Source organism: Saccostrea cucullata, unplaced genomic scaffold (assembly GCF_032062105.1).
Source record: "Saccostrea cucullata isolate Sc308-1 unplaced genomic scaffold, CSIRO_AGI_Scuc_v1 ctg547, whole genome shotgun sequence".
In the NCBI taxonomy this organism is placed as follows: domain Eukaryota; kingdom Metazoa; phylum Mollusca; class Bivalvia; order Ostreida; family Ostreidae; genus Saccostrea; species Saccostrea cuccullata.
The window spans coordinates 140,729-166,038 of record NW_026930450.1 but is presented as its reverse complement, the minus strand read 5'-3'; the positions used below and the strand labels follow the sequence as shown (position 1 = coordinate 166,038).

General features: G+C 35.4%; 2 protein-coding genes across 2 annotated transcripts in view; one reads left to right on the top strand and one right to left on the bottom strand.

Moving 5' to 3' along the window:
- The window catches only part of LOC134228632 (putative oxidoreductase YteT), a 164,502-nt gene that overhangs the window by 65,558 nt on the left and 73,634 nt on the right, over window positions 1–25,310 (bottom strand). The window lies entirely within an intron of this gene.
- Window positions 498–24,526, top strand: LOC134228631 (spatacsin-like). Its single transcript, XM_062710304.1, has 44 exons — window positions 498–720; window positions 1,684–1,862; window positions 2,001–2,198; window positions 3,907–4,516; window positions 4,814–4,940; window positions 5,343–5,493; window positions 5,661–5,932; window positions 6,239–6,412; window positions 6,674–6,865; window positions 6,990–7,186; window positions 7,684–7,841; window positions 8,076–8,256; window positions 8,354–8,521; window positions 8,769–8,875; window positions 8,980–9,131; window positions 9,289–9,432; window positions 9,588–9,657; window positions 9,748–9,919; window positions 10,012–10,238; window positions 10,471–10,579; window positions 10,762–10,921; window positions 11,095–11,284; window positions 12,979–13,050; window positions 13,340–13,488; window positions 13,628–13,822; window positions 13,911–14,018; window positions 14,254–14,431; window positions 14,690–14,907; window positions 15,221–15,358; window positions 15,624–15,788; window positions 16,851–17,003; window positions 17,267–17,383; window positions 17,548–17,683; window positions 20,520–20,671; window positions 21,029–21,166; window positions 21,293–21,356; window positions 21,502–21,663; window positions 21,931–22,073; window positions 22,511–22,618; window positions 22,830–22,998; window positions 23,151–23,227; window positions 23,423–23,572; window positions 23,809–23,960; window positions 24,257–24,526. The coding sequence occupies exons 1-44, from the start codon at window positions 521–523 to the stop codon at window positions 24,435–24,437; spliced, it is 7,263 nt and encodes a 2,420-aa protein (XP_062566288.1). The 5' UTR covers window positions 498–520; the 3' UTR covers window positions 24,438–24,526.

The following is a 25,310-nucleotide window of genomic DNA, read 5'->3' as shown; positions in this document are numbered from 1 at the left end:
TAATGCGGTATTTTTGGGAACAGTTAGGTGAGTTTTTTTCAAGTATATATTTAGAACTATTAGTATTTGAAAGTAAAACTCACTAACATTCAAGTATAGTTAATTTCAATATATTAAAGAATATCAATATTTCAAAAATATCTTTGGCAAGTTTAATAGTTATCTAAGATATTATCATTTAAAATTTAATTTTTTTTTCTTTTCCTAGTAGAAAGCTTTAGTGTTTTTTTTTTCATTGTGAAGAAAGATTAAATTCGTATTACTATGCACAGACACTTGTTTCTATAACAAATTTTTACCATGGTTTGATTCTTATATTATGGGCACATTGTCTAATGAAGTAGAAATATAAGGATCACTCACTATGGTCCTTAAAAAAAGGTTATTCGTTACCTGTGTTAGTGATAAAAAAAGTATTCAAAAGTCAGAGGCCCTCCAGTGTGTACAGCAAGTTCTGATATTTTGTAATTTTGATCGGGATCGATGTGCGAAAAATATCGACACAAAATGTCACAAGACGATGGAAGAAGAGGAGTCGGGAATATTAAAATGTTATATTTACAAGTTTAGACACAATATAGATCTCGGTGCTGTAAGTGAGACCTATCCATGTATAAGATTCAGACTTCTGGCGGTGCTGCATACGGACTGCAGTCTTCAGTTCGTGCATTTGGACCCAAAAATAAACACCGAGGTTCCCTCCCTCCAAAGCATCAAAAGGTTTGTTTCGAGTAAATTATGCGCTTATCATCCAGCTTGATCGAGATTGTTTGAAATTAATATACTGCATAGCGTTTTACTGCAGAAGAGTAATGACAAGCAGTATATCCGATAGAAGCATGAGCATGAACAAAGTCAGACAAACAGAATTTCAATATTAAGTTTTATCTGTTCATTTAACAGGTCCAGTCCAAACACTATTTCTACCTACGTAGCTATTAATAGCTACCTAGGTATTTAAAGCTACCCATAGTAGCTATTTTTACCTACTTTTTATAATTTCTACATTTTGCGGCACAAAGACCAAACGGCGCAACATGGTGAATACCATATCTTTTGATATAGTCACACTAATGATGAATACTAGAAAATTTTGGTCAAAAAATGATTGCTTCCTGAATCGGCAATTTTACATTAGTTTCTATGCAAAATTGATAATATACGAAGTATTCATCTTTTGGCCGAATTTTTGTCATATCCATCATCAGTGTGACTGTATCAAGAAACTTTGTGTTCACCATGTTGCGCTGTTCCTGCATTTGGCCACAAAATGCAAGTAAAGCAGAAAGTAGGTAAAAATAGCTACTTTGGGTAGCTTTAAATACCTAGGTAGCTATTAATAGCTACGTAGGTAGAAATAGTCTTCGGACTGGACCTGTTTAACAGGCAGTGTTATTTAGCAAGTTTCGTTTATTTGTGGGAAAGATGTCATTTATCACTATTTTCTCCCAAGACTTGAAAATCCATGCACAACCTTCAAATATAGATATAGATAAGATATAGATTTATATATATCAAGTAAAAAAAAAAAGTGAATGATTGATATGATATATATAACTGTTCTCTTTAGAGAAGTGGACAGTCTTTTGCCAACATCCATGTGGATGTAGGCAAAAGCCTGTCCAATTCTCTTAAGAGAATAATATATAACTTCGGTAGCCTACATAATGTTTGCTGTTTCAGTTTTTTATGGAATAAAACAAACACATCTGATTCCTCTTCTGATGATGGGCCACAGCTGTATTTTACTGTGGTTACTAAGGGGGACAATGTATGCATGGTCTCCTACAAACTGATGAAGGATTCCCTGTGTTCTACTGCAGTGGAGTCCTACAACCTGACAGACGTGTTAACAACTATAGGTAAATCCCTAACACCTTAAATTATTCTTGATTTCAAAGAATGAAAGAAGTATTGTGTTTATGGATTACAATTTCTTGTGTGCAACTTAGAAAGGATGGTTTAAATATGATTAGTTTTTAACTTTTTTTTAATAACAGGAGAACTAGCAGAGGACAGTAAACTTAAACTTCTGGATGTTTCCCATCAGCATGCTGCTTTGCAGTGTGGGGAGAGTATTGTTGGTTTGTCCTTAACCCGAAGTGAAGTAAGGGTCATCTACAAGATACCTCACCATTCTTATTATCAGATAACTGCCGGCATCTTAATACTACTGAATGAGGAGCAGCTGAAGTTTTGTATCCTTTTAAGACTCATGATACAGTGATATCTAACTTGAAACAGATTTATATTCTTACTTTCTAGGTGCATAGTGGTTTTTTCCCCTTAATTTTGGAACCTTTTTTGATTTCTTTCTATGCCTGACTCAAGAATTGTTTGTTTTTTCACCTGCAGTCTACCCCAACATATTGCAGAACTCTAAATATATAATATTACTGTTTGTCTTTTTAATTTTTTGTCCCTATGTGGTTAGTGCTATGTGGTTTGTGCATAAATAGATGATCATTTAACTTTCCATGATAAATCTTGCTTTTGAACAGAGAAAAGCATATCTGTCAGAACAAGGAATCAGTAATCTTGAAAGAATAAACAAGTCAGAATTCAATGGTTGTAGTGCATTAAGTGATGGTGATAGAAAAAAAACACTCACAAGCAAATTTTATGCCAGGCACAGCATAATTTACATGTAAAAATATAAAGCTTAATATTCATGTATTGTCACATGTGGAAATTGAAAAATGCATATACATGTATAAACTTCATTAGCTGATTTTGATGACATTTGGCCTTTTTACTGGTTTATATGGAAGAGATTTCAACAAAATAGCTTAGAGCTCTGTACTTTATAAATGTCTAGACATTTAATGCAGGGGAATTTTATAACAGAATCTTTTTCATGTCGTCTTTATTAGAATCAACAGAAAGATAAAATGTTAATTACTTTATTACTACATGCAGAGTGCTCAAGGAGACTTCAATATGATTATATATCACCCAGAACATTTGGGGAGATAATTTCATTAAAGGTGAGAGTTTTATTTTAATGCCCATATAAGACCATATCAGCTGTAAAACCTAAAAAAAAAAAAAACCCAGAGATATGTATCTGTTTATATGATTTAGTTTTAAAATTCCATATCCATTCTAGTTATTGTACACTCTATAAACCAATCCTAAAGAATGTATTACTACATACCTCCTAAATACTAAGGATAAAAAGCTGATTTTAGTAAAGCATTCTAAGAAAAATCAATCATTCTATTTATTTTCCTCAAGCAATTTGGCAATGGATATAAATATGCAGATTAAGGGCAGAAATTGTTTACATTACATAATTTTTCTTTTTCAATTAATTATAACCATTTCCAAGTAGTACTGTTTGTGAAATAAATCAGCAAGCTTGCTGGTTTTTCCATAGCCATTTTTATTTTTATATAGCTGTTAGTATGCAGTGTAAGTGTATTAAGGACAGCCTGAACTCAAAATGAGACAAGTTAACAGATTAAGGCAATTGTTAGATTTGTGTAAGTTTGTTTATGACAATTTGATGGAACTATTCTTATTTTTTTAGCAAGTATCTGGAGGATACAAAATTATGTAGTATTTGATCATCTTAGATGATAACAGAATATAATTATAAAATGTCCTGACCATAAATCATCTTGCCAACAAAGAGTGAGGCTTATATAGGTTTTTATATTCATGAAGCACTCAATGCTTGCACAGTATGGTTATCAAATGAACAGACTTGCAATAAATTTATGAATTGTAAAATATTCAGCTGAAATATGATGTAATTTTTTTTATTTGCAAGACATAATCTTCATCACTAAATCCTATTTTAGTGAATATTGATTGAAAGTATCTCTCTGAATAGAAGTTTTAGTAGACACATATATGTCATATATCATATTTTTTGTCATATAATCTTTAATCAAAGATCAGCATTTTATGACCTGCTCACGGGAATCCTTGTTCTAACCCTGGATGTCAGTCAAAGTATTCTTCACTCCAAAAAACCTTCAATATGGAAATTCTCAGATGACCTTGGGCGCCTGGTCTTTCTGGATACAGATGGGGTTTTATGGGTTCTAAATGTCGAAGAGTTTACTTCACTGATCGAGAACACAGTTAAAGTAGAACTTGAGAGACCAGAAAAGTTAAAAAGTACAGGTGACTTTGACACTTATGCTGCAAGCAGAATTGGGGATGAGGCATGGAGGGGTAAACTGTCTTCCCTGTTTCACAAGTATTGTCATGGAAAGAGTTCAAACCAGTGGTATACACAGGACCGTAAAACCACCCCAAAATCAGTCACCACAACCCCATCCTCCAAGTCCAAGTCAAAGAGAGTTTCAGGTTTTCACAAGGTGAAAGATGAACCAGAGGATAGCTATGTAGAGAGCAAGATGGTGTTACCTGCTCTGGACAGTACTTCCTGTCATGTGACTGAGCTGATGTTCTACCATTCTGTAGTGTCACTCAGGTGGAGGATGAAGGATCACATGTCTCTGATGATTTGTAACTATAAATCTGGAACCATTATGCAGGAAAGGTGTGCTCATGTAAATAAAAAAAATCTGCCCCCAAAAAATCAAGTTTTTTGTGAAAGGACAAATGAATGTATTATAAATAGAATCATATTGATAAAATCTATCCTTGAATGACACATTTTTTCATTAAACACAGATTTTTGATACATTATAATTCTTATACATCTATCATAATTTGAGAAATTTAAATGAACATTAAAATTTAACTGTCAATTAAAAATGCTTAAAATATATATCATGAAAAGTGAGTACTTTTTCGTACTTTTTTCTGGATCAGCATTGTGCTGCCTGTTTTGTAGACTGTCCCCCTCAGAGCAGCTGATTCTGTCCCTGGAGCCAGACAACCCCCACCTGATTCTGACCCCCACCCACCTGACGTGTGTCATCGTGGATGGTAGCTTACAGCAGGAGGGGATAGTCAGCAAGGTGACAGAAGGCTTTGTTGTAATTAAATAGGCTAGGAATGTCAGTTAGGATCTATATTGTCAGATAATCAGGACGTCAAGAGATTTGTAGCTCCCTTTGTTTATATGATTTTCTCATGTTGGTTTAAGTATGTCTTTATCAGAATGCTCATATAAACTTAATACTTAAATCAAGCTATCATCACATACATGTATATGCAACATTTTTCTCAATACAAATGTTTACTCTCTAGGAATAATTTATCGATTAAAGTTTTTAAATTAAAAAGTACATTTTTGACAAATAACCAAGTAAAAAATTTCAGCTGATAGTATGACAGTACTTGTAGGGTTTTAATTACCATTCCTATAATAAACACACACTTTGTAAAATTAATCTGTATCTCTTTGTTCACATCAACAGACCATGATGTATGCCGGGGCCAGTGTAGCCGACTCTCTGTGTCACATTAACCGCTGGGGCCGATGCTCTGTCCCCATCAACACTCTAGACATAGGACTCAAACACAGGCAGCTGGACACAGTCTCATTCTTTCTGAAGAGTAAAGAAAATAGTAAGATCTATTGGGAAGTTCCTTTGAAAGTAGGATCTATATTGATTTTGAATATTTAAGTAATTTTCAAACATAGACTTAGTACACCCATTAGTAAGGTTTCTTTGATTTTTGTGTGTGTCTTTTATTTTGATAAAATTACTTAAATACTTTTCAATTAATTACAGTGTTCTCAGTTGATGAAAGTGATCCATCAAGCCCTGCCTCTCCCAGTCCATCCTCCCCTGTCTGGACCACAGGATGTGGTTACCATGACAACTTGATGCAGTTGGAGCCAGCCCTGAGGTTACTGATACAGACGATGTCAGACAACATGGCAGACAAGCAGTCAGTCAGCTTCTCCAGGAAGTTAGCAGACATAACCTTGACCTTTCTGTACAAGCTGCTACAAGACACTGTTACCCTGACTGAATCAACAAAGAACAAGGGAAATAAAAAGGTAAGTCACTGAAGTAAGTTTATGACAGCAAAAAAACCCAGCTTTTTTTCCTTCAAATTTTATGTAGGCCTATTGTTCTTATACATGTAGGTTTGAATCAACATAATGAGGATAATAGCAGAAGTTATTGTGTGCAGTGATGTTTTTTCTTCAAAATTTCAGAGACTTTATTGTAAGATTGGGAAGTTTTCAGCCCTTATCTGTGGATCTTCTACAAATATTCAAAAATTCTGCAAGTACACTTCATGCAGGTAGAACTTGGGAACTGATAACTATTAAAGGTTTTTTTTTTTTTTATAACTATAGGAAGAGGTTACAGATTTGGAGCATTGCTTGGACAGCTTGTTGTCATTTATCTCAGAAATCAGACAGTGTGTCAGGCAGGGGGAAACTGTAGACATCAGTATAAAGAGAGCCGAGAGTGTGACAGACAGGAAGACAGCATCTAGGCAGGTGTCTAGGGAACAACAGAACATACAGGTACATGTATGTCTAGACATCAGTATAAAGGGAGCTGAGAGTTTCAGTAGGCAGTATAAACTGGAAACACCAGAACATACATCTATGTTCTAAGACTTTCGTATCTCTGTGCCAAGACCTTTCTTTGGATACCAACATTTTTTATCTCATTACCTTGATCTTGGCTTTTATATTATTACAGGAAATCTTTATATTTGGCCAATAGCTGACATGTGAAGGCATCAGTGTAGTACAAACAAATTTTGTTTCATTATTCCACAGGAAAGTAAGAAGGATGAGGTGTTGGAGGCCCTGCTAAATAACACAGTACCAGAGTTACAGACAAAACTGTGTTCAGCTGGAACGTCCAGCATGGCTTCTATAGACAGGATTTATCAGAAGGGGATGGAGAGGATCCATTCATACCTTAGTCAGAAGAATGCCCAACCTGCAGTGATTATACTGGCAAATCTGGTCAGTTCTATTTTATTATTCTAGTTATATGTTCCTCTATTTTGTATCTTTATTGGATTTGTATAGGAATTAAAAGAAGAGAAAGTTGCTTTATTTTAAAGGTGAAATATTTGATTTTACATAGGGTGTTGATGTTGACCAAATGCTGTATGAGATAGCATCTTTGACTGTTAACCCGGAGGTGAGAGAGTTTATAATTCAGGAATGTATGAGTTACTCCCTGTCTCCACAGCAGGCCAGTGATGTGACCTTTGTTCATGACCTTGAAAAGGCCTCCAAGCATGAACACATGAAATCAGAAACAAGAGAAAAGAATGAGAGGTAATGTAAGGAATAGTCTTCATTGCTTTGAACTAATCCAAGGTCAGTTTTGCTAATTCAAGGTCACTGGCAGAAAAAGAATCAAATCTGTGCCCAGTTTATAACTTCTTATGAAAAATTTGGAAAATTCTAACTTCACTTAAATATTTCATATGTACCTATATCTGAAAACTGTGACATGACCTTGAGCTAAGTCATTGCAACAAGTTCAAAATCAATGGCAGAAAAAGTTAAAATTTTGTTTGAAGATTATCTTCAGACAAAAATTATTTGTGAGCTAAAGGTTTTTCAGAACCTTGACCCAGGGTCATTGTGTTAAGTTAAAGATGAGATTGTTAGCAAAAAAAGTGTATAATTCATGCCATGTCTAGTATTTTCTAATGGAAAAAATAGATGTTCATATTTCATTCATAGATTACATATAAGGCAAAGGTAAATTGTTTTTTAACCAAGGACATTAAAATTCACCTAGTAATCAGCTCCCAATTTTTTTGCAGTGTACATCAGAAGGAGCTGGAATTGGTTTTACAGGAAGGGAAGGAGGCCAGGTTTTCTCTGTCCTCAGGGGACTCCTGTCCCGGTGTACTGCTGGACTGGGTACAGCACTGGGACAGGGACACCAGACAGCTCATACTGCTAGAAACGGGGGGTAAAGGTCAGTCATTGGGGTTAATCTGGCCTACATGTAGTTAAGTAGGTAAAGTGGTCATTGGAATAGCTTTAAGTACTGGAATTATATTTTCATTTCTATCTCTAGTATTTTGAAAGTATTCTCCTTTTCAACTACAATTTAAGACCAGCTACAAATTTTTCTCAGTTTCTTGATTCCAAGACTCAGAACTTCATGTCTGAGCAAAGATTTCAGTGTAATTATTTTGTGATATTTAAGGTAAGGAAGATATAGACATTCAGCTATACATCCAGTATCTGTTGTGGAACAATAGATCAGACTTACTGATTGAATGGATTAAGGAGAAGGGAACACAGCATGGAGATGTTATACACAGAGAACTAGCTAACAGTCACTGCACAGAATTCACAAGGCAGTTAGTCACTAGAGAGCTGTTCAGGTAACAGGAGTCATAATGACAATGTGAAGTATGACAGGAATTTTTCATCCTCTAGTTGTATCAATATATTGAGTAACTTCCCTTTAATATTTTTCAGACTGGACTGTTATGGGGAATTTGGAGAAACCAACACATTTCTACAGAAGCTGAGGTCAGTAGGCGGTCCGCTGGTCAGAAATATCCCAGAATTCCACGTCCCTTTCATCTGCTTCTGTGTGATGGAAAATTTACCTGACGTTCTATGGCATTATTGCACAGATCACAGGTTAGAAAATTAGAAAATATGTAAGCAGTTTTGTAAACAGTAATTTACAAACATATTTACAGTACAGTGAAACTTGTTTACATATACCAATAATTGATTCAACTGTATCAAACATCTATATATTAATTTACTGAAAAAAAGACTTAAAAGATTACATCAATATATGTATACAGCATTAATGTTCACTGTATTAATCACTGGATTTGTTTCCATGATGTTGTTTTATTTAGATTTTTGAAATTTCTAGCATTTCAGTAGATGTGCTGCAAGACTCTATAAAGGCTCAGAACTGTAAAGCTGAGTGGTTGGACATGTTTGTCATCTTCTACGATCTAGCCCACAGGAAACAAAACAGTAAGCATGGTATCTAAATGGACAACCAAAATAGTGCATGCAGTGACTAAAATATGATTTGTTCTTAATATCTAATTATATTCATACATCTGTATTGACTGCAGGACTTGAAGCTGGGGATGTGTATAATCTAAGTCTTTCAAATTCATCCTGGAGTTTTGGCCTGGAGGCTCCCTCTATCATTACACTTCTACAGCAAGGGCAGACAATCACTGCTTTAGCTACATTAATGTATTCACCTGCAATTTTACAGCAGGTAATTTCAGTTATTATTACAACAAAAAACTAAAGAAATGAAATTCTGTATTGGATGGATTTTTGAATGGTCTTTGAAAATTTGTTTTACATCAAATGCTAATTTTATGTAAACTGTCATGGATCCATGTAATTAGATGTGAGATCCTAAATTGCAGGTTGTGTGTGGGAGTATGGCAGAGCAAGAACTGAAGGTCATAGAGGGAAAACTGAAGGAATATCCTAAACTTTATGGGATGTTCTTCTCTGTCACGTCCCGGGAAATACCCTCCAACGACATCACCATCTACCAGCTCCTGAAGGTGAATACTGGGATAGTAATTTAGTTAGACAGTCTACCTGACTTTTTGGGTCAACATTTAAGAATTAGCAAAATCTAAAACTTCTGTGTAATTTCCTTCGTTTGAATTTTGTGTAATTTTTGTTTTTCTGAAACCAATGTTTACCTCTCTGTTAGAACAATGCAGCATTTGATCCCTGTCGACTTTTTGGATGGCAAACCCTCAACACTCTATACAGTGGTGAAGGTAGGCGGGTATTTTACTGTTTTCAATTAAAAATTTCTTTACACCATAGTTTGGACAACTTATTTAAATAAAAAGTGCTTTTAATTACAGAGAATATGAAACAGTTGCCGAGTTTCTCTCAGGTTGATTTAGTGGCTCGGTTTGGTTATTCCGAGAGAATTCGATACACCTACTACCTCAAACAAGGCAGACCAGCCTTTGCTCTCCTCTCTTTCCTGTCAGAAGAAATTGACTCTGTGTCTCAGGAAGTCTGTCCACAGAGGTCTGTTCAGTATTAATGTTACTATCCATATTGCAGGTTTTATTCAATGTTACAGAAAAGAATAATTGTTATATTTTATTTTCCCCTGTTAGATTGTCTGAGGCAGGTAATGCGGCAGCCTGGATAGGAGTCCGCCATTATCACAATTCTCAGGTGGCGTGTGCCTGCGTGGCTTTTATTGAGATGCTGGGACAGGAGAGCCTGGTCTTACGAACTCTGTTACAGGCTGGGCAGGAAGTGGTGCTTCATCTGAACAGGAACCTCACCAGTGCCGGCGATCAAAGACGGGAACAAGCCAAGAAAAATGACGAGCTTATAGGTAATAAAAAACATCGTTTAATTAAAAAAAATGACTTAATAGGAAAAAAATTATGAATTTGTAGGTAGACAAAATAGTTATCTTACTATGCATGTACATAATGATAAAGGATTTTAGAGTTACATATACAGTGTATATTTAGAACATTTTATTTTGAAAAATTTTTGTCCCAACTAACTAGTCAATTTACTATTACCTGTGGTATTACAAATGAAACTATTTGGTTTTTCAGTGTCTTGGTTATGTGCCTGTTTAGTGTACAAAGGTCAACATGCTGTGACTCTACTACACCAACTTGAGGCTGCAATCAAGGGGTCTTTAGAGAAAGACAAAATTCCAAGGTTTGACATAAAATGAGATAGATTTAATGTGCAGTGCATTATTAATTGAAAGAGTGGTACAATATGCAGTGGACTACTTAGTTACACATGGGAGTTAATTTACTCTTTTTGAATTTTGTTGTAATCTTTGTAATTCTTATTCAAGTTTTGATTGATGTAATCCATTTTCTTTGTATTCCCAGCACTAGTTTTGAGGCTGGACAGAGATGGACGATAGCCGTGATCTTCTGTCAGCTGATGTCTGTGTCCTGGACTACGGTTTTTCTGGAGATGTGTGCTAAAGCTGACAAGTGGTTGTCATTTCTCTGGTTCGCCCAGCTTCACCAGTATTCTAAACAACAGGTAACAATTAGTTTTCAAGGAAGGCAGAGGAATTCTTTGTAAACAAATATTGGTAGACTAATATACAGTTAACATGTAGAACTTATATTCCCTAAAATTAGCACATTTCTTTTACCTACATGTAAGTAGACAATCATATAATTAGGTTACATCAGTATTATAACTCTCCACAGTTGCAGCCCTTGCTGTACAAGTTCAGATGTCCTCACCTTAAGCAACATCTACACTACGTGATAGAGAATGCCGAGTCTAAGATGTCAGCTGGAACCACTGGGCCAGTCATTCAGGGGAAGCAATCCCCCAGTAAAGACGTCCGCTCCTCACTCTACGCTAGGATAGGACTGACCAAAGACAAGGAAAACAGTAAGAGAACATCTGATCTCATTGTAATGTTAACTCAGATTTAATAATCACTGGACATTCAAAAAAAGAATGCACAAGCTAGGATAAAGATATTGGGATGGAGGCACATCATTTTTAGCTCTACTGGTCAGAGACCAGAAGAGCTTATGCGATAGTAATGCGTCCGGCGTCCGTCCGTCTGTCTGTCTGTCTGTCTGTCTGTCTGTAAACAATTTTTCAAAATGCTACTCCTCCTACAGTTTTGATCTGATTTCAATATAACTTGGCATATAAGTAGACTACACTTAGATACATAATTCTGTGTATCGGTTTTTGATTTCGACGAACGGTGTTGACGTTGTTACTAAAAATAGAAATTTCTGTGAAATTCTTTCAAAATGCTACTCCTCCTACAGTTTTGGTCTGATTTCAATATAACTTGGCACACAAGTAGACTACACTAAGATACATAATTCTGTTTATCGGTTTTTGATTTCGACGAATAGTGTTGGCGTTGTTACTAAAAATAGAAATTTCTGTGAAATTCTTTCAAAATGCTACTCCTCCTACAGTTTTGGTCTGATTTCAATATAACTTGGCACACAAGTAGACTACACTAAGATACATAATTCTATGTATCGATTTTTGATTTCGACAAACGGTGTTGGCGTTGTTACTAAAAATAGAAATTTCTGTGAAATTCTTTCAAAATGCTACTCCTCTTACAGTTTTGGTCTGATTTCAATATAACTTGGCACACAGGTATACTACATTAAGATACATAATTCTTTTTATCGGTTTTTGATTTTGACGAACGGTGTTGGCATTGTTACTAAAAATAGAAATTTCTGTAAAATTCTTTCAAAACGCTACTCCTCCTACAGTTTTGGTCTGATTTCAATATAACTTGGCACACAAGTAGAATACACTAAGATACATAATTTTATTTATCGGTTTTTGATTTCGATGAACACTAAAAATAGAAATTTCTGTGAAATTCTTTCAAAATGCTACTCCTCCTACAGTTTTGGTCTGATTTCAGTATTACTTGGCAAACAAGTAGAATACACTAAGATACATAATTCTGTGTATCGGTTTTTGATTTTGATGAACGGTGTTGCCGTGGTTACTAAAAATAGAAATTTCTGTGAAATTCTTTCAAAATGCTACTCCTCCTACAGTTTTGGTTTGATTTCATTATAACTTGGCACACAAGTAGAATACACTAAGATACATAATTCTATTTATCGGTTTTTGATTTCGATGAACGGTGTTGCCGTGGTTACTAAAAATAGAAATATCTGTAAAATTGTTTCAAAATGCTGCTCCTCCTACAGTTTTGGTCTGATTTCAATATAACTTGGCACATAAGTAGAATACACTAAGATACATAATTCTGTGTATCGAATTTTTATTTTGATGAACGGTGTTGCCGTGGTTACTAAAAATAGAAATGTCTGTAAAATTGTTTCAAAATGCTACTCCTCCTACAGTTTTGGTCTGATTTCAGTATAACTTGGCACACAAGTAGACTACACTAAGAACATAAAGAGACTTTATCAATGATCATTATTCTATTAAGTTTCAAATCCCAGCTGCTTAAGTACTTTTCTCTTCCTTTGCTATAAGTTCAAACCAGTAGAGCTTCAGTCTCGACAGAGACTTCTGGTCTTCTTAAATGGATCAGATGAAATTATTCACAATTGATTTTACAGATGAAAGTAGCAGCAGCTGTGAGGAAGAAACTAAGAGCAAAGTGATCGACTCTGATGAATGGCTTCAGCATTGTAAGTATACACCTCTTTATTACGCAGAGGATTATATGAAATTTACTGTTTGAAGTGTGCATTTTGTCTTTCTGTCATATGCATAAATTGTATCACACATACACTTCTTAATTTTTCACAGAATATTTGTCAATTTTTAAACTTTATGAAAAGTTTATGAAATGTATTTTCAAAGTGGATTTCCAACTTAAATTTTTGTGTCTCTTTATACATCAAAAAATAGAAAACAATGAAAATTAAACCCCATGAAAATTATGTATATGATAAATGAGTTCTTGTATACTTTCAGTGATGGATGTGAACCCAGACTCGTTACCTGACGACCTGTTCCAGGTAGTGTTTATCGCCCAGTCCACCCCCTCCCCCTGGAAGGCCCTCCTGGTGTACGCCATTCTCCTACACAACCCAGTCCTGGCTGTCCTAGCGGCCTGTGATCAGGTCTGGGTCAAGTCTTCTCTCAAAGATTGTTACAGAATTTACATGTATTGCTGAATGATCTTGAAAAACTAGAGAAAATAAAATATTACAATCAATTTAATCTACAACTGCAAAGTTTGATTAAGTTTATTTCATCTAGGGTTCAGCAGAGTTTTCCTGCCTCTGTGGTTGGTCTGTTGCGATGATGGATGTGGAATCACATGACCACTTTATAACCAATCACGGGAAGTCTGTGTGGGCTTGGGGATCAAAACACTTTGACAAAATTCTTGGTATCTACCTGGATAAAAATTGGATGTCTACTCTAGCAACAGGACTGAGTATTTTTCTGCCTGTAAGTTTATTCTTGCTTTCTTTAGTAGTCTTGAAATATGAATATATCGTGAGACAAATCTTTAGAATGTTTGTGTGTTTGTTTGTAGGACTCGCCATTGCTTCCATTCTGTCAGTTCTCAGCTGCCCTGAGTGAGAGGAGTGATTACAAGGAGTGTAAAGTCTGCCTGGAACAGTTCAAAGAAGAAATGCAGAGGGTCCGTTGATTCTAATACCCATTGTATAAAAGAAAAACTTATCTTTTAAGTTATTAGTAGTATTTCAGCTTAAAACTTTAAAAGTTCAAAAGGTAAATATTACAGAACGGATAGGAAATTTACACAAAAATTTTGAAAGAAAATACATGCATTCAAAAACTTATTTAAAACTTTCCTTTTAGTTATGATGTAATGATTTGTTCTGGTTGACCGTTTTGATTTGTTGTGGTTACAGATCGGTGGAGTAGACTCCCCGCCTGATCCCCCTGTGTATAAGGCCTCTGATTGGCTGCAGCAGGAGACGTACCACATCATCCAGCACCACCTGTACCACACCAACAACCTCCACACTCTGCTCCACCTCCTCAGACTGTTAGACAGTCAGAGCATCGTACTCGTCTTCAAGTTTGACGGTATTTACTTCCTAAATCAAAATATTTAATAGATGTAATTACTTCCTTAATCAAATATTTGATAAATGGAATTAATGGGCTTTTCTGAGGGAAGGATAGGTGTGCAAATCTTCTTTAAAAGTAACATTTTTTGAAATTACATATACGTGTTGAATCATATTTGTAAGGATACAAGAAAAAGAGAAGACCCTTCTACATGTAGCATTAAAGGCCTGTTTCATTTCAGGACAGTTAAATAATTTGACATTTGTTTTGCAGTTATTGATTTTGGTCAGTTGGCACGTCTTTTGAACATCATTGTAAGTGCACATGTACTGGATGTTAATTTCAAAAACCTTGTGTCCAGCAAAGCCGAGAACTTCCAGGATGAGTGCAGAAAGGTCGTGGACCATCTGACAAAGAAGCACTTGTTCAAAGAAGCCAGAAAAGTGGCCAGAGAGAGTGGAATTAACATGGATGATGTCACAATAGAAGAGGTAAAATTATATGTTTTACCTTGAAGTTCTTTTATCATTTATTAGTACTCCTCATAGTTGGGAAAACTGTTTTTGATTTATTTCTTTTTTCACTGCATTTAATAGCTTATTTGGTTAAATATTTTTGATCTGACAAGATAGATACCATATATTTATATTATTTTATATTAGACTTTGAGTAATGCACTAAAATTCACCAATATTTCAACATTTGTTAATGTAGTAATTTTAAAATAAAGTGGTTCCAATGATATCCATTAAAATTAAATCCTATAGCCTAAGGGTATAATGATTCCAACTGTATGTGTTGTAGAACAAGTATGAGAAGGAGAAGTTGAGGGGTACGTCCCTGTGGAAGGATCAGCTGGCCAGGAGGAGGTTCTGGTCCGTGTGTGAGGAGCGGTGTAGACAACACAGAGTTGCCTCCCTTACCGTGTACCAGTACTTCCAGGTAAACACTGACGAGCTGCGTAGATTCAACTGTGTCAGGACTCCCTGTACAGCTCTGTAAGGTCACTGCTTCTGCCCATTTAATAATTCATCCTTCACAACTTCGAATGACATTTTCTTAGTTATACTGAGATAAGCAGTCAAATGTGATTAATCATTTCCAGAAATCTTAAGAAGGTAATGAAGAATAATTTGATTTTTTCATAAAGGTTGTATAATTATTTTAGTATTTGTAATAAATAGCAGTATATTGTATAACTCAACAGAGTGAAGCTGAGCAGACTCAGGACTTGAGTGAGAAGGCTTTCCTTTACCAACTCGGACATCATTGGATTGAAAACCTGGAGACCAGTGAACATCAGGGACTCGGGGACCTGTTGTACAATAAGATGTGGAGAGCACGTATTGAGAATGCTGTCAATATTCTACAGGCATGTATATATACTCCACAAATATGAAGTCAAGATCCTACATATATTTACATATACTCAAACAAGACAAACATCAGTGGAATTTTTCAGAATTTTGTTTAAGGACATATGCCACATAGTTTAAATTTAAATTTCTTATTTCCTATTCAATATAAAAGTTACAGCTATTGAAGGAGCTATTTGGATTTTATGATGCCTTACAATACTGTACACTTCCTCTAAAAAAAATAGCATTTTCATCATTATACTTCTGGTCTAACTGTAATTTTTGTAAAATTTTTATTGAAAATGAAAACCATTTTGTACTTTATTGTCCTAGTTATGATCAATGTAGATTACAATATTATGATATATTTAATGCACAATGTTACATGAAGGAAAACCCTATTATTGACATTATCAATCCTACAAGTATTAGAACTGCTAGGAGAGTTTGTAACTTTTTGAAAAAGTGCTTTGATATTAGGAAAGAAAACCTTCAACAAACCTGATATGCCTTCTTTGATATTTTATTTTATGTATGTTAATTATTGTATTCATGACTATATGCCAATGTATGATGGTGTTGTCAATAAAATGAATTGAATTGAATTGAACTCCCGGTAATGTATGCTGATTTTTTGTGTAAGAACATCTTAAGGTACCTTGATTTACATGTAAAATTGAGAATACCAACTATTATTTTTGTCATCATAAATTTGCAATTCATCAGTTTAAAATCAATCTGCGGCAATAAATTTTAATGACTGAGGAAACATTATATTCAAATACAAAACAAAATGGATGGTTCAATATGATTAATATCTGTGAGGTCACAAAACTCATGGATATTTCTTGCACATGAATAAAAGTTTATTTCAATTTCAGTATCATAAAAAATTATCAGTGGGAAAGGTGCATTGTAGAGTTTGTTTACATTTTTCCAGCATATGGCCTTAAAAGTACATGTCTGCTTTTTATTTTGGGCATGAAGTTATGTCTGAGATGTATTTTATTAAGAGATGATGATAAGATGAGAATTTTTATGTGACATTTGTTATTTATATTTTTGTAAATGACCAGACTCAGCAGATGTCAGGCTCCATGGAGATGTCAGAAGATTTATTTTCTCTTCTTGAACTAAACACAGTGGTGGGCAGCCCATCGCCCACTGAACTTCTGTCACTGGGCAAGACCCCCAGCATGGAGAGCTCCCCCAACAACCTCTCAGAACAGGTGGATGTTCATGTCTTTTTAGTATTGTTTATAGTAACTTGCTGCCATGGGAACTAAACAGAATCAATTTTTTAAAAAATCATTTAGTGCCAGTTAATATTTAAAAGTTAAAAACTTCATCTCGATAAGAATAATTCACGGATTTACAGTATTAGTTTGTTCAAAGAAATTCAGCTGTTTTTTTTTATGTGTAAAATTTGTTATGGTACATGTATGTCAGGGCAGTATGTTCATTTTGTAAGTCTTTCTTATGCGTTTGATAGGAAGTGGATGCACTACAAGTGATAATTAACCAGTTACTAGACAGGGGACACAACTCTCACAGCTGTAGGCTGGCTGCCGAATTTGGGGTGTACAACAAGGACCTAGCTATTGTGGTGGTATGTACGATTTACCTTATATCTTATATCTTGGTACATGTATTATGAATCTGTTTCAGTTCTTTTATTCATTAAGCATTTAATGTCATATTTCAATTATATACATTGTACATTTCTTCCTTGCTTTTTAAGTAAAGAAAATTTTTTTCAACATTTATTTTTAGAGCTGCATCAGACTGGCTCGAGGTGTAACAGATGTGAACAGTCTTCCAGATGGTGTAAAGTCCATCCTAACTGGTTCTCCATCCAAACATAGACACTCTATAGCCACACCAGTATCTGTACCCACACTGTCTAGTGGTAAAGTCAATTCACCATCCAAACACAGACACTCTATAGCCACACCAGTATCTGTACCCACACTGTCTAGTGGTAAAGTCAATTCACCATCCAAACATAGACACTCTATAGCCACACCAGTATCTGTACCCACACTGTCTAGTGGTAAAGTCAATTTATCATACAAACATAGACACTCTATAGCCACACCAGTATCTGTACCCACACTGTTTAGTGGTAAAGTCAATACACCATCCAAACATAGACACTCTATAGCCACACCAGTATCTGTACCCACACTGTCTAGTGGTAAACTTAATTCATCATCCAAACATAGACACTCTATAGCCACACCAGTATCTGTACCCACACTGTCTAGTAATAAAATCAATTCACCATCCAAACATAGACACTCTATAGCCACACCAGTATCTGTACCCACACTGTCTAGTGGTAAAGTCAATTTACCATCTAAACACAGACACTCTATAGCCACACCAGTGTCTGTACCCACACTGTCTAGTGGTAAAGTCAATACACCATCCAAACATAGACACTCTATAGCCACACCAGTATCTGTACCCACACTGTCTAGTGGTAAAGTCAGTTCACCATACAAACATAAACACTCTATAGCCACACCAGTATCAAACACTGTCTAGTGGTAAAGTTAATTCATCATCCAAACATAGACACTCTATAGCCACACCAGTATCTGTACCCACACTGTCTAGTGGTAAAGTCAATACACCATCCAAACATAGACACTCTATAGCCACACCAGTATCTGTACCCACACTGTCTAGTAGTAAAATCAATTCACCATACAAACATAAACACTCTATAGCCACACCAGTATCTGTACCCACACTGTCTAGTGGTAAAGTCAATTTACCATCTAAACACAGACACTCTATAGCCACACCAGTGTCTGTACCCACACTGTCTAGTGGTAAAGTCAATACACCATCCAAACATAGACACTCTATAGCCACACCAGTATCTGTACCCACACTGTCTAGTGGTAAAGTCAGTTCACCATCCAAACATAGACACTCTATAGCCACACCAGTATCTGTACCCACATGGTGTAGTGGTAAAGTCAATTTACCATCTAAACACAGACACTCTATAGTGACACCAGTGTCTGTACCCACACTGTCTAGTGGTAAAGTCAATACACCATCCAAACATAGACACTCTATAGCCACACCAGTATCTGTACCCACACTGTCTAGTGGTAAAGTCAGTTCACCATACAAACATAGACACTCTATAGCCACACCAGTATCTGTACCCACACTGTCTAGTGGTAAAGTTAATTCATCATCCAAACATAGACACTCTATAGCCACACCAGTATCTGTACCCACACTGTCTAGTAGTAAAATCAATTCACCATCCAAACATAGACACTCTATAGCCACACCAGTATCTGTACCCACACTGTCTAGTGGTAAAGTCAATTCACCATCCAAACATAGACACTCTATAGCCACACCAGTATCTGTACCCACACTGTCTAGTGGTAAAGTCAATTTACCATCTAAACACAGACACTCTATAGCCACACCAGTGTCTGTACCCACACTGTCTAGTGGTAAAGTCAATACACCATCCAAACATAGACACTCTATAGCCACACCAGTATCTGTACCCACACTGTCTAGTGGTAAAGTCAGTTCACCATCCAAACATAGACACTCTATAGCCACACCAGTATCTGTACCCACACTGTCTAGTGGTAAAGTCAATTTACCATCTAAACACAGACACTCTATAGTGACACCAGTGTCTGTACCCACACTGTCTAGTGGTAAAGTCAATACACCATCCAAACATAGACACTCTATAGCCACACCAGTATCTGTACCCACACTGTCTAGTGGTAAAGTCAGTTCACCATACAAACATAGAAACTCTATAGCCACACCAGTATCTGTACCCACACTGTCTAGTGGTAAAGTTAATTCATCATCCAAACATAGACACTCTATAGCCACACCAGTATCTGTACCCACACTGTCTAGTAGTAAAATCAATTCACCATCCAAACATAGACACTCTATAGCCACACCAGTATCTGTACCCACACTGTTTAGTGGTAAAGTCAATTCACCATCCAAACATAGACACTCTATAGCCACACCAGTATCTGTACCCACACTGTCTAGTGGTAAAGTCAATTTATCATCCAAACATAGACACTCTATAGCCACACCAGTATCTGTACCCACACTGTCTAGTGGTAAAGTCAATACACCATCCAAACATAGACACTCTATAGCCACACCAGTATCTGTACCCACACTGTCTAGTGGTAAAGTCAATTCACAACAAAACATTTTCCAGCCACAATAATCCCCACAGACCAACATTTTTACCTCAAAGATTGTGAATTCAACCCCACGAAAATATGATTTTACAGTATTTGTACTCACATTGTCTAGTGGTAAAGTCAGATATTAAGGTATCACTGTACAGAAACTGCATTGAGACTTAATTAAATGCCAGTGTCTGAATCCTCAGTCTTGTGTGACAAAGTCAATTATCTAACAACCACTAGGCCATTTAGACATTCCTTTAAGATTAAGTTAAAGTGTTTGTCCTTCACTGTTTAGTGGCAAAATCAATTATTTTTAGAAGTATTACTGAAAAAAGAATGTACAAAAATCTTTCAAAATGTCTTTTATTGAAACTACCAACCGATAAAGCTACAGTCTCAGCAGATTTCAGATTTTTAGTCCAGCAGAGATTTCATATTTTTTTCTTCTCTTTTATGTATTATATAATAAAAAATTTTTTTAGATAAAATAATTCTAAGATTTGATCTAAATCCATATTTTTCCTTGTTTAGTGGTCAGTATGACTTCTCTTGGAGGAATGAAAACTGATTTCCTGTCCCCCGATAAAGAACAGATTATCGTCACCATGGAAACCCTAGAAAGTGAGCTCAGACACGGAAAGAAATGCTGTAAAAGGATCGTGACCTGCTTCCTGATAGCCTGTGTAGGTGTTATAGAGAAAGTACATATGTTTGTCAGGTCCAGATTAGCATGAAGATCTGTAGACTTCATGAAAATGCAAATGAAGAAGTGATCTTAATTTATATACTTTCCAAAATTTTTACAAAAATAGGAAGAAACCAAGTAATCATTGTCATTATTTAGGAAAAGATTAAAATCATTTACAAATTAGATCATGTGCAGATTTAGAGTTTAACTAAGTCCCGAGAGCATATTGATGTGCATTTATATTTAAATGTAAAATAATAGAGAGAAGTTACAAAAACTTAGGTACTGAATTGCCTTAAGTTAATAGCACATTGTAGTCAGAGAATTATGTCACTGTTGTATATATCTGTAGACTTTGGGTCAGTCTTATGAGGATACAGTGCCTTGTCACGAGTTTGATGTACTGAAACAGCTACTGAGGTCAGAATCTGATCAGAAGTTCCGCTTGGCTGCAGATTACCTCAGCACGACCAACCTTAAGTCAGTGGAGGTGAGAATCAGTGAGGCGTATCCATTTCATTGCTTGCGTTTCTTTATAGTGATACAGATGCAATGTTTTCAGAATGTTCTGAATCTGAAAAATATATATTCCTCATAAAATCTATTTTCTTTTCAGATTGCAAGTTTTCTTTGTGATTCTATTGTTGAAGTTTACAAGGTCATGTTTGCAAATGCTACAGGTATGGTAATATTGCAACTACTATAATAATGATTCTGATTTTTTTGTAAGGCATAAAGCTGCTAAAAAACAAACTAATAATGCATAAAATCAATGTTTATTTATATACGATTAGAGTAAAGTTCATAAAATTCTATCAATTTAAGCTGTCAGTAAGAAAGATGGAGCATTGACCTTTAACCCCTCAGAAAAGAGTGAAGATGCTGTTAATTTTGTGAAGTTGTGTCCTGTCCCCGCTACTCTGGGGAATAAACTTCTGGACGCCATGACATCTCTCTCGGGGGAGGATCAAGACATTCCTAAACACAGTAATATATTACATTATGATTAATACATATTGCTCAGTAAAAGTTAAGTTTTGGAGTTTTTGTTGGGAGTGGGGATGTCATTTCATGTGATCCTAATTAACAAGATACTCATTTCATTCTTATAAATTCATGTAAAATGATTGTGATATTTAAGATAATGATTGGTTCTTGTACAGTTGTTCTTGCCTATGTATGTATAATTACACATGTTCTTGATCTTTGGATTTTATGTACTTGTAAGTTTTGCCTGATGATTTTCTGTTTAAGTATTGGACATTCAGACAGAGTTACTGATCTTGGCACATCTGTGTCACTCCTCTGTTTGTAACATGGAGGGGATCTCCAACGTCCTCAGGGCTGCCAGGGTGATGACAGAATGGATGGAGAAAGCTGGACAATTCAGGAACATGGTAAATTACTTACAAAGGGAGAGAATTTAGGAGCATGGTAAATTACTGATAAAGTGAGAGAATTTAGGAAAATGGTAAATTACTCATAAAGGGAAAGAATTTAGGAACATGGTAAATTACTTACAAAGGGAGAAAATAAAAAATTTAGGAACATGGTAAATTATTTACAGATGGATAATGGTCAACATATATTTAACTTGAATGCTTTAAGATGTGATTTAATTGTTTGTCTCCTTAAACAAAAGATTCCTCTTTCACTTTAAAACTATGCAAGGAATATATTCAAAAATCCTTGCAAATACTAAAAGGTTTTCTTAGAAATTCAGCATATAAGAGTAAAGTAAAGTCATTTGAGATAAAGCTGGTTGATTTTTTATACAGATTAAGAAGACTGAATTAAGATCAAACGTTTACTTATCTTTGTTTTCTTTGAATAGGTTAGACTGTTAACTGGGATTGGACGCTTCAATGAAATGGTTTATATATTCGATTCTTTGAAGCACAATGAAAAGTTTGAGCTGTTACTCAGTAAAGGGATAGAGAAGGTAAGAGCAATGGAACAGGAACTTAAGCTGAAACAAACAACATTTTCATAAAAGAACAGTTACTTAAAGCGAAGCAAGCAGCATTATCATTAATTTACTCCAAAGGATTTGAATAATGTAACATTTAAGGACACAATATTTTCACATCTTTTCCCCATTATTCAAATGCTGTCGAAGACAGAAAATTATCGAAGTATGACTCCCTTTACAGGAGAAGAGTCTGAAGATGGCCATAATAGATTATCTGAAGCGATACCACCCTCACGACAATGAGACCTTTGACATGGTGGTCCACTACTTCATGATGCACAGAGAGATTGGCCATTTATTAGAGACCAGGGCCCAGCAAATTCTCGAGGCATTCAGAGAGATCCCCGTAGGTATGGACTTAAATCCTCAGTAGCTCACCTCAACAAAACTCTGATAAGCTTATAGTACAAATTTTCCTCGAAAACGGCTTCAAATCGAGAATATTTAAAAAGGAACGTCAAGTGGAGTAATAGTTTAGTGTAATATCGATATGACTTTGTAGATTCCTGTCAGGAGACGCAAACCAATCTCCAGTCAGCTGTCCAGTTTTACATGGATGCTGCGGAAAGCTACTGCAAGGTAGGGTTCAGCTTTTTCTTTCATAATTGTAAAGTTTGATGTATTTTCTTGTATTTTTTTGAATCATCATCAATTCTGTATTCCATCTTGTTACTGCAAGGCTACTGCAAGGTAGGATTCATCTTTTTCTAGCATATTAATCATGTAGTTTGGTGTATTTTATTGAATCATCATTTCCATATTCCATCTCATCAGGAAGGTTGTATGAGACACGCCCAGAACTGTATGAAGCAGGCCAGACTTGTGGCCTTACAGCTGCACTATTTAACCTCAGGGGTCAAGGTCATTCATATGTCAGATGAAGAAGCTGACCAGTTCATCAAGTCTCATCCAAAATTCTCAGAGGTAAGGATACTTAATTAATAATTTTTGATAATGGTCTTTTGTTTAAATTTGTGCAATGTAACATTTCTTCTGAGGTGTGTGGTATAAGGGGTTGAGTTTTGTTTCAATTAAAGCAAAACCATTTCAAAGTTCGTTTTTTTTTTTAAAGCATGAATCTTACAGGCATAAATGAACACTGACACTGTTTCTATGTGTATGTTTATACATATCTCAGTGGTTACTTGTTATTTTTTTAGGCATTAATCGTGAGTGAGAGCTACAATAGGACGGGCTGTTGGAAGCATGCTCTGTGTCAGAATGTGGTCATCACTGGAGACTTCCGCTATCTCCAGGACTTAAAGAGACACATCAAACTGACGCCCTCTCTGATCAAGGAGGTGGTCAAGGTGTATGTATTCTGACTCTTCTTCACGATTGGAAAGCTAAAACTAATCTTACTTTTTTAAACCGACTGATAGAAAGCTTTAAAGAAAGGGAGGAGGATTGTAAGGGGCTGCAGTTAGGGGAGAGCACTGTGTTCTGATGGAGATCAGAAGTCACTAAGCAGGGGGATTGGGTGTTTATATTTCACCTGAGTTTAGCAACTATGGGTATTATGTTTTGATGATAAAGTGAAATATAAAATTAAAAGATAATTACCAATAATTCAAATGAAACAATTAAAATTTTTGTGTGTAATTTCAGATTCCAGCAGGATCCTAACCGTTCTGTGAATCAGAGAAATGTGGAGAGGTTTATAATGAATTGTACGGACCTGAGATTACAGATCCAGCTGGCCCGCGAGCTCGATCTGCGAGCTTTTCTGTCAGATTTACAGAAAAAAGACTGTAGTAGTTATATACAAGACGTAATGGCTAACTCCTAACAGCAGACAAGTAGAAATCCTTTCCTTCAAAGGTTGTGTTAATATTATTTTCTAAAATTAACACCTAAAATACTGATAAAACATAAAAACCATGGCAAGCAATAGAGTTGTTTAGAATACATACCGGCACAGTCGTCTTAGCATAATGATTTTTTGGAAGAATTGAATCCCATTTAACTAAAAAGTAAAAGAAGATGATAAATGCAATTTTTAAAAAAATATTTCGACCTTCAATTATTGCGGATTGATGAACTTAAACCTTAGTTATCTCCTTGTGTACTGGGCTTAACAATGTTTTGTAACGTATCAGAGTAACTCTGTGTGGAAAAAAAAATCATGATGAAGTAATCCACATTATTTGAATGGGGTAAACTCACTAAACTGTGACACAAACTAAGGGGTTTGATTTAAAAAAAATTTCATCATTTAAAATAGCTTATAAGAACGAACCTGAATCTTGTATAAAGAGATGAAACATTTCAAGTTTATTCCAAGTATAAAGACAGAGGTATAGGGCACCATAAAACCATGATTAGTGTAATACAAACTATGCACATATTAACACAATGTAAAGAAAAATAGAGTGTAATAAAGTAATGGAAACAAGGAAATCAAACTCGTGTCCCACAGTTTATTAAACAAGTCCAGAACTACTTACCTACGGAGTAAACAATATAGAACAGGAAAATATATCTCTTAGTGTCATTTCAATGCACTGTGGAATTATTATTCTCTTGATGAAAACACAAACACATATGGACTATGATTTCATTTCTGTCTTCCATAAAGCTGCTGTCATTATATTTTGTAGCCTATACATTTCAGAGATTACTGTGGAATCATTTTAATTTGTGAGAATCAACCAAAATTTTA